Source organism: Quercus lobata, chromosome 10, assembly GCF_001633185.2.
Source record: "Quercus lobata isolate SW786 chromosome 10, ValleyOak3.0 Primary Assembly, whole genome shotgun sequence".
Taxonomy (NCBI): Eukaryota; Viridiplantae; Streptophyta; class Magnoliopsida; order Fagales; family Fagaceae; genus Quercus; species Quercus lobata.
This window is the reverse complement of record NC_044913.1, coordinates 6,617,369-6,627,809: the sequence shown is the minus strand read 5'-3', so window position 1 is coordinate 6,627,809 and position 10,441 is coordinate 6,617,369. Positions and strand designations below refer to the sequence as shown.

General features: G+C 33.1%; 1 protein-coding gene across 1 annotated transcript; it reads right to left on the bottom strand.

The window, feature by feature from the left end:
* Positions 1-539: 539 nt before the first annotated feature.
* LOC115964273 (cytochrome P450 71A1-like) lies at positions 540-2,434 on the bottom strand. The gene is made up of 2 exons (XM_031083616.1): positions 1,502-2,434; positions 540-1,148 (listed from the first exon to the last, which is right to left on the bottom strand). The coding sequence occupies exons 1-2, from the start codon at positions 2,432-2,434 to the stop codon at positions 540-542; spliced, it is 1,542 nt and encodes a 513-aa protein (XP_030939476.1).
* Between the last annotated feature and the right edge of the window lie 8,007 nt (positions 2,435-10,441).

Genomic DNA, 10,441 nt, shown 5'->3' with positions numbered 1-10,441 from the left:
ATACAATTGTTATTTTTCAGGAGCAGAGTAGGTGTATAATACAAATCCTCCTCCCACATTGAGTGTTTCACAATGCTTCACTAATCATAATTTGTTACACATCCCTTTTTCTTTCCTTATAAAATAACCTAAGTTTCAAATAAATAAATAAATAACTAGACATATGATATATTGTAATTGGTGAATCATAAAGAGGATTTTTATACATAGATGTAGTAGTAGTTTTTTTTTTTTTTTTTTTTTTTTTTTTTCACAACATAATATTCCTTGTAGGAGTTATGTGACACATAAAAATATTTTTTTACCACTTTTTGTATTCCATGATATACTCCACTCATCACAACTTAGCATGTATTCTTTTCACTTTCTTTATAAAATAACTAAAGTTAAAATGAAAATAAAATCGTACACATGACATGCTAATTGCTACAAAGAGAAGGTTCTTGCTAATATTAAACAAAAAATTCTATTGAAATGGACAGGACAAAGATTTAAAAAAAAAAAGAAAAAAAAAAAGAGGAAAGATGACCATGGACTCCTTATGAAGGAGAATGTAGTACTGGTACAAGACAAAGTGGAATTTTCTTACGAATGACTAGCCTATAAACCTCTCTCATGTCCAAGTCATTTACAGTAACACCATCAGGCAACTCCCAGTCAAACCAGTACAAGAGATTGGCTAACACATATTCAGCTTCTATGATAGCAAATGATATCCCAGGGCAACCCCTACGCCCCATGCCAAAGGGTATGAATTGTTCATGATGGCCTTTGAAATCAATTGAATTGTTAGCAAATCTCTCTGGGAGAAACTCCTCTGGTCTATCCCATAATTTTGGATCTCTTTGAATTGCCCATGCATTGATCAAGATCCCTGTTCCTGGAGGAATATCATAGCCTTCCAGTTTAGTGCTCCCAGATGATGCTCTAGTAACCATGACAGGAGCATGTAACCTCAGAGTCTCTTTGATAACACACTTTAAGAAGTCCATTTGATCTATGTCAGACTCATCTACCTTTAATTTCTCTCCTACCACCCTTCTTACCTCTTCTTGGGCTTTCTTCATCACATTAGGATTTTTCACAAGCTCTGCCATTGCCCATTCCATGGTTGTTGAAGTGGTATCAGTTCCTCCCATAAACATGTCCTTTAAGATGTACAGAATGGAAAGCTTTAGTTTTTAGTCTTTTGGGCATGTGTGTGCAGTGGTTGAGCCATTATCATGTGGATATTATGTGGTAAGATTAAGAAAAATATTAGTTTTTACCTAACTTTGATCCATTATCTTGCAGATATTAGGCAGGTACAAAAGGAAATAAAAATACAAAATCAAACTAACCCATTAATAAAAATTGTAGCCTATCCTATTTTAGAAAATTTCAATAATCAAATAACCTATAAACTGAAGTTCTTTCCAATATAGACAAATAAATTATATGCAAAAAACTGGTCCATGAAAATTCTTAGCATGCTATTTAGGTGAGGGAGAGAGAGAGAGACCAGTAGGATTGCTTTGATGTTTTCTTGAGTGAGATTGATGTCAAGCATGCCATTCTTCTGAATATTTAAAAGAATATCCACAAAGTCTTTCTTATCAGATTGGTCACCACCATCACTCTTCTGATGTTCCTCAATTATTTGATCAATGACTGCATTTAAGGCATTGGAAGTTGTTCTCAATCTTGCAGAAAATCCAGTCAGAACATCCAACCATTTCAAATATGGAAAAAGATCCTCAAAGCAAAATGCTCCTATAAGTTCCATTGCTCTCCTTGACAAATTTCCAAAACTCTGGCTACCATCTTCCCCTTCATACTTTCGACCAAGGGCGGTTCTGCAAATTATATTGCTTGAGATATTAACAAAGATCTCACCAAGATCAATTGTTGCTCCATTCATACATGAATCTCTTATCTTCTTGACCATTTCCGCAGCTTCTTCTTCCCTCACAAACTGAAAGGCTTGCACCCTTTTTTGGCTTAAAATTTCAAGAACACAAATTTTCTTTGCTTGTCTCCAATACTCACCATAGGGACAAAATGCAATGTCAGTGCATCCATGGAAGAGAACTCTTGCTGCCCTTATCTGGGGCCTATTTGCTAAAACTGTATCATGGGTCTTCATGATCTCTCTAGCTATTTCAGACGATGAAACTACAAGAAATGGGGCATTTCCCAAGTGTAAGAGCACTAGAGGGCCATACTTCTCAGAGACAGCATGAAGAGATCGGTGGAGGAGTGTGCCTATCTGGTGAAGGTTGCCAATTATAGGTAGCTTTGGAGGAGATGGAGGTAAGTTGAGTTTGCCACCTCTAGTGTGCTTTAGGAAATAGAGTAAGGAAAAGAGAAGAAGCAAAGAGAATAGGAAGGGGTTGAACAAAGTGCTTATATGTAGCTCTTGCCACCATTGATGCAATAAGGTTAGTGGATCCATTCCTTGTTTAGCTCTTCTCTTCTCATCAAAATAGTATGCAGTGAGAGACTCCAGACAAAAACAGCCATATGAATTAACCAAAAAAAAAAAAAAAAAAACTCTAGCGAAATTTCAGCCTAGAGATCATAGAAGCTTTCAGCAAATGTCAATGACCAGGCTGGAATGCTTATGACATGTGAAATCTGAATTGTTTATGGTTCGGAGACAAAAACTTTGGATCTTGGTACAAAATAGTATACGATGTTTACTATAAAAAATTAAGAATGAAGATGTACCTAATATTTTCAACCTATAACTACTATAAAATAAAGTGAGAAATATAAATATTAGCTGGCTGATTTATATTAAGATCCGTTGATATCCGTGTGTTTGTTTGGAAGTAAAATAGGATGAATGAAAAACTTTGGAGAGAAAATGGGAAGAGAAAAATTTTTGGAGTGTATTTGGTTGGGTGGAGAAGAAAATAAATGGTAGGGTTTAGGTGTTTTCTTCCCGGGCTCACCAAAAAATTTCTCCTCAAAATGGAGAGAAAACTTGAGAGGGGAAATATGATGGCTGAATGACAAAAATGACCATGTGCTTAACATTGCTACCTTTTTTTTTTTTTTTTTTTAGCCTTTGGGTTCACATTGCTGCTTCTTTAATAGCATTTTGCATCATTGGACATTTGCCTTTATTTTTGTGTGTGTGTGATTTCTTGGAGCTATGGCGTGGTGCTTTGTTTTGTTTTGTTTTGTTTTTTTTTTCTTTGTTGTTGTTGTTGTTGTTGTTGTTTTAACTAGACATGTTTTTTTTTTGGGGGGTTGCTTGTCACTTTTTTTGTTTTAATTGTGTATCATATTTTAACAGGGTATATGAGTAAGTTTATGCAAACTCACTTTTTCCATCTCTCCACTTTTTCACTTTCAATCAAACAAAAATGAGGGAAATTAAAATTTTTTCTATCCTCCCACTTTTCTGGCCTCCCACCATTTTCTATCCTCTCACTTTTCCACCCTTCTAACCAAAATGACCCTAAATTTGAAGTTGTAGGAGAAGACTTTTGGGTACAATTCTGCAACATTGTTTCCAAAAAGAACAAATATAGTGAGGTAATCAAAGTGGGCTTACTTTAATACGCATTTGAATTAGTTTTTTTTTTTTTTTTCCTTATAATTGGGAATTGTAACATTGATGCACATGCTCTTAAAAATATAATTTTTAACACCTAAAAAAGTTACTTTATCTATTTTACCATCTCACTTATAATACACACAACATCAAATGTTCTACTTTTTTACCATTTTGTTTAAGATAATATATACAACTTATTAAAATAATAAAGGAAGAGAGTGAATTTGAGTTTTTTAATTAAAGGAAGAGAGAAAATCTTAAAAAATATTGTATTTTATTTTTAACAACTTATTATAGTCAACAGGTATTTATACCAGTTTACTGTACGTAGTTGCAAAAAATTTAACTTTAACTTCTCTAATAACACATGGTTTTTTTGGTTCTTTGGTGGTGAAATAGTTTTTTGGTTAAAATACAATTACTATTGTGAATGCTTTTATTGTTTTGTTAAGTTTTCAGGTTGGATAGTTGTTAGTTGGCTTAGTCTGATTGGAGAGGAGGTGGGCCTAAGGTTTTGGAAGAAGGGGGCACAAATACAGAATTGAACAATATAATATTAAAAAAAAAAAGATTTGGGCATTTGGACCAGGGGGGCCTGAGGCCCCTTGGGTCCATTCCTGTAGTTTCAACCATGTTCTTAACTTCCCATTTGATAGCTCAAATGATAGCTTTTTCAAACTTGATCAGTTGTATATCAGAAAGAAAAATATATTATCAATTGGTGTGATCAAAGTCTGAGAACACAAAGGCCGGTGTTTCATTGTGGTAAATCAAGTATTCAAAAGGTTCTCAGAGTCATTTAGAGGTTTTAGTCATAAAGTGCAAGTGAGTCACCCATGAAGCATTTAGATTATCAAATAGCTTAGAGACTTTGAAGTTGTAGAAGGTTTTCGTAGTATGTTAATTTACTAAGATTGTAGAGTCTAGATAAAGGTTTTATGCTAGATCATAAAAACTTCTCTTGATTATAGTGGATTGTTTAGGAAGGTTTCCCTTGTAGTGGTTTTTTCCTTTGGGATTTTGATTCATTGATTTTTTTCTTTAGAGTAATGTGACCTCAATGTGGACCAAAGTTGATTGAAATGCTACACTAATGTAGCTTACAAGAAATGAGTTTTATAGATATGGGTTTTATCACAAAATTACTAAAGGGAAAGAGATATTGTAATTAGGTTTAGAGTTAGTAAATTCCATTACAATATAATTATCAAATAAGAGTGTAATTCATTCTTTAAGGTCAAAGACCATTTGTTCAAGAAACAACTCTAAAGAGAAGAGTCTGTAAGTTTGACTGTCTTTCAATTGATCTTCAACTGACCTTCGATCTATCGAAGATCAATAAAAAACTATAAATTCAATTTTGTTGACTTGTTTTTATTGAAGCCATTTGATTGTTTTTAATCCTTTTTGAAGTCTCCTATACAAGGACTACTATGAACCACTTCCACATGGGTAGAGAGGCAAAAACAAAGTCCCAAACAGAGAAATATTGTAGCCTCCTTTTTGTGATCCTCTGATCTTTATCAGTTGGTGTGATCAAAGTTGGAAACCACAGAACTTAGTTTGTCACTAAGGTAATTCAAATCCTGTAGAGGTTCTTGGAGTTGATTGGAGGTTCCAATCATGAAGTGCGGGTGGGTCATCCATGAAGCATCCAAATAATTGAAGATTTTAGAGCTTTTGAAGATGTAGAAGGTTTCTGTAGTAATTTAATCTACTGGAATTCCAGAGTCTAGGTACAGGTTTTATTCTAGGTTGTAAAAACTTCTCTTGATTCTATGGATTGCTTATTGAGGAAGGTTTCTCTCATAGTAGTTTTTTTTTATGGGGGTGTTGTTTCATCAATTTTCCACTTTGTCCCCATATTGCATGTCTTGATTTTATTGCTTTATTGCTTTATGATATATATGGTGTTTGTTAATATGTGGTAATTAATCTGTGATGAATCTAAATTAACTAATTGGTTAATTTGTTAAAATGGTTTAACTCTGTTGTAAAATTAACATCAGGGTTCTTAATTTCACCTAATGGATTTATATTTTAAAAATTCTCATCACTAAATTTTATGTTTCCGTTCTTTTTAACACACATGCCAAATGTTGTATTGATGAGATATTATTTATTTTTTGATTCATAAACTCTTTTTTTTTTTTTTTTTTTGAGAAACATAAACTCATGTTATATGTATAATTTTAAAATGAAAAAAAAAAAACAAAATTTATATATTTTGTGAATAAAATTACTATTGTTGCCTAATCACCTTGAAATTTTGTAAATGTATAAGGTATAAATATTAAAAAAAAAAAAAAAAAACAAAACCAACAACCATAGATTTATCTAAATACACTTTTAATAAGAAATAATTGCATAGTATTACATTTGTAAAAAGTTACATAAAATATAACTAGATAACATGGAATCATTGTGGAGGTTCATAGTCGTATGTTTTTATTTGATGAGTGTAGGTGGGTGAGGGTGGTGATGATAGAGATTCTCGTAAGCTCCGGAAGGAAACTCTTCTCTTACTATTAATGTTAAGACCTTCAGAGCTACGTTCTTCTATCGGAATCGTCTTCATTGAACCATCTTCACTGTCAGATACATGAAATAATGTCTTTCCACCACCTTTCAGGCCAAAGATATATAAATTATAGAAAACTAAATTAAATTGTTATAGGAAAATTGATATGCAACAAGGAAAACTATAAACCTCTTTTCTTTTTCCTTGAGTAAACTTTGAATTAAGAAAAAGAAACAACATCAATAATAGAAAGGAAACGCTTATCTTCTCTTCCTTAAGACTAGTGGCAACGCCACATTCAGGTCAGGTGGTTTCCAAGGATTTGAAATTCGGACCGGACCGACCGGTCGGACCGCAGTAACCGGGAACCGTCTATCATTCCGATTTTTTAAACTACCAAAACCGGAAATTTTGAATTTTTAGTGAACCTTTCGAACTGTGATCAAACCGCCCGGTTTTCAAAACCGGACACGGGTCTGACGATTCCCAAAAAACCACAAAACAAACATGGCTCAAAATGATCTCCAACATCAGATCTTCCCAGAAAAAGAAAAAAAGGAAAACAAGTAAAAAAAAAAAAGAAAAAAAATAGAATAGAAGACTATGGAAGAAAGGCTACAAATCTGCTTCTGGCTTCTGCATATGCATCTGCATCTGCTTCTGCTTCTTCTTTATTTGTTGAAAAATTGTGGAAGGAGACTGCTGTTTGTTTGAAAACTGTGGAAGAAATAACAGAGGTAGAGAGAGGCGGAGGCTGTTAGGAAAGCTAAAAGAATAGAAGACAAAAGTCCATAGGGTTTGAAGTCTGATCATGTGGTGTGGCTTGAGGAAACGTGTAACTTTGATCATGATGCTTAGGGAAATGTGTGAGTGGGGTTGGGTTTCTAATGAGATCTCATGAGTCATTAGTTTTTTTTCTTCCCTTTTTATCCAGCACAACATAGCCAACTTATTAAGGTATAAGTTTATTATTTTTTAGTTATATTTTTTAAAACTTTTTTTGTTATATTTATTTATTATTTTTTAGATATAATGTTTTAAAATCTTTTAAATAACAAGATAAAATTTAACAAATATCATATTTATCATAAATTAAGATATATTTGAATCTTTATAAGTACTAATTTAGTCAATAGTACAAAATTTTAAGCATTTATTTTAATTATTTTGTATTAAATATTATTTATTTAATACAATTTAACTAAGAGAAAATAGTATTTACAAATGACCCAACTTTTTCCTATAAATTTTTATGTAATTTTTCAATTTTTACTAATTTAATATATTTATTTATATTTTAAATAATTATTAAATTAATTATGACGTCATCACAATTCGACTCCGGTTCAATCTCGGTTCGACCTCAAAAATCTTGAACCTCTCCTTTTTACGGTTCAATGAACGGTCCGGATTTGAAAATCTTGGGTGTTCGTAGGAACACCCTGACCTTTAAAATATATATATATATATATATATAATATAATTAAATTTTTTTTATTTTTTTACCCTTAAGAAAAAAAAAAAAAAATAGGAACACCCTCAATCAAAATTAAGAACACCGTAAAAAAAAAAAAAAAAAAAAAAAAAAAGCTTTAACCTCACAGTTCTCAGAATCATGAACAATTCTCACGGTTCCTCACACAGAAATCTTCACTGAAAATGGCCGGCCTTAGATAGATGTTAGATCTACCATTGATAGATCAGTTTGTTTAGGAAGAAAGGTTATAGAGGAAGAGATGTGGGCTCTGATCTACTTATTGTATGAGAGACTAAGAGGTGAGATTCTCAAAAAAAGAGAACATAAATAGAGACAGAGATAGAGACAGAGAGGACGGGAGAAAGACAAGTTCAGAAGAGATCAATGTGTTTGTGTTTCTTATTGTGTGGGGATGAGATAGAGATGAGATCTTTTGTATTTTTTTAAACAAAAAAATTCCACAGCCACACACCTGTTTTCATGTTACTTTGACATGTATTTTAGTTTTGAAAAACGTGTTTTAGACTAGTTGAATACTTGCTACTTTCTCAAAAAAAAGTTGAATACCTTCTACAATTTCAAACTTTAATATATATAGTTTTTTTAAAAAAAATAAAATAAACGTTACTTTTTGAAGGCCTTTGAATGTATATAAATATAATACGTGTAATGTTATTAATAGTTTCAACTCTATGCTATGGATGAATAGAATATCTTATATATTAGTAGTTTGGTTAATAGATTAATAGTTTGGCTAATTATATTAGTAAATTACAAATTTAACAGAATATCTTAAATAATTAGAGGATATTTATTAATTTTTGTAGTAAATTATGAGAAATATCTTCTAATCTTTAATCAAGATATATTTTTAACATCTTTAAATACTGTTTTTGTTAAGATTGTTAAAATTTACGTAATTATTTTATTTATTTTCATATTAATTAATTATTAAATTAATTATGACATCGTCACAGTTTGACCACTCTGAGAATCAAAATTTTCTTTTTATTAGATTGTATAATTTATGCTTGTTGAGGAACACCCTGAAAAAAATTCCTTGAGTCGCCATTGCTTAAGACTCCAAAGATCAAGCAAGGGGTAGAGAGTAGAGCTTTTGTTCCTTTTGACTTACAAGAGGAAACATGATAAACTATAAAATATCAATAATTCAACATCAAGGGGCGTTGAAGTATTTAATTAAGTACAATTATTTAGTGTACTTAGTGTATTATACTCAGGGACAGACCTAGGTGGGCTCTAAGGGGACCCAGCCCCTTGGGTCAATTATATATATATATATATATAGTTATTATATATTTTATTTTTGTAATTGGGCCCTCTTTCCAAAACTATAGTTCCCCACTTGCCAATCAACCTAGTTAACATAACCCAAATAGTAACTATCCAATCCAAAAACTTAATAAAAATAATAAAAACATTCACAGTAGTGATTGTATTTTAGCAAAAAAAAAAAAAAAAAAAACTATTTTACCATAAAAGAATCAAAAAATCATGTGTTATTGGAGAAGCTAAAACTAAAACTAAAATTATATCTGATGAACAAAAGAAAAACAGTAGGCTGAAGAGCCCTTATATAGTGCTTGTCTGAGGCAGTTACTTCTCCTACCGTTGTGGAGTTTGGAGGATTCGGAGGTAACTTCCATACCTGCCATGGAAGTTACATTATTTGGGGTCTGTTTTCCACAATCGTTTATTGGGGGAACAGTTTGTAGCTTGACAGGAAAACAGAGGTCGCTTCAAGGAACATGTTCAGGACACAAGGCACTCGTCCAACCGACTTTGTGGACGGACGGGCTTACCTTGGACAAATATGCTGTGTGCCATCCAACATTTCCTTAGGATGAGCCATATGGACGAGTTTAGGAGTTGGTCTATTTTATAACACCATTAGTTGCCCCCTCGTCCACATGGATTGTCTAAAGGAATGTGTAGCTTGGCATCATTTCCCTGGACGTACGTATTTAATGTCTATAGTTAGATGTGCCACATGTCATAATTTCATCGGTGACCAGTCTCGTCGATTTATTTTTTCGAGGGGTAAGCCACGTGTCATATCTTGGTTGGTTGTGTTGTTTCAAATGCCTAGGTCAACTGTCTATAAATATTAGAATTCCTCCTCTACCCTTCACACTTCTAAAATTTTCCTTCCGAACACTCCTTGACTAGATCCCCGTCTAGAAGTTCCTTCGCATCTGTAGCTTTCTTCCGTCTTAGAGCCAGGTATTCTTTCCTTTCTCGTCTTTAGTTTTTCCTTCATTTTTTCTAGAAAAAATGTCTGTTTCTTCGTCTAGTAATAGCACAGAGAAAGCTATAGATGAGTACCGTGACTCAACGAGCTATAGTAGTTCTAACAATAGCACTAGCCATAGCAGTTGTGGGGGGAGTTCCACAAACGAAGGGTACACTTCTGGTGTCCCTGGGTTTCCTTTAGAAGTCATACAGGAACAACTTAGGAAGGCTTCAGGGTCCTAAGTTGGTACCTCGTCCAACGTCCCTCCGGCTAGTCCTTTGGATGAGACGGAAATCACCGTCTATAGCTGTGCGATAGATATCCCTTCTAAAATGGATGAACAAAGGCTCAATAATATTAGGACGTGGTACCAAATTCCGGATGAGCTTAACCCTAGGTTGCCTATCTGTGGAGAATGGTGCTGCAACCCCCACTTAGGAATAGGTGTCTATGAGGCTTATTTTTTGGGGGGCTTAAGGTTGCCTTTGAACGCTTTCTCTAGAGAATTGTTAGTTAGGTTCGGTTTAGGAGTATGTCAATTCAATCTCAATGTATGGAAATTAATTGTCTCCATGCAAATTTTGTGGAGGAAAGTATTTGGAGGGGATCGTCCTCTTACTGTGGACAAGTTCCTTTATTGTT

Bases quoted from the DNA above. Each gene is read 5' to 3' on its own strand.
- LOC115964273 (XM_031083616.1), bottom strand. From the start codon at position 2,434: ATGGATCCACTAACCTTATTGCATCAATGGTGGCAAGAGCTACATATA. The intron at 1,149-1,501 runs GTCTCTCTCTCT...TACATCTTAAAG, and splicing joins ACATCAAAGCAATCCTACTG to GACATGTTTATGGGAGGAAC.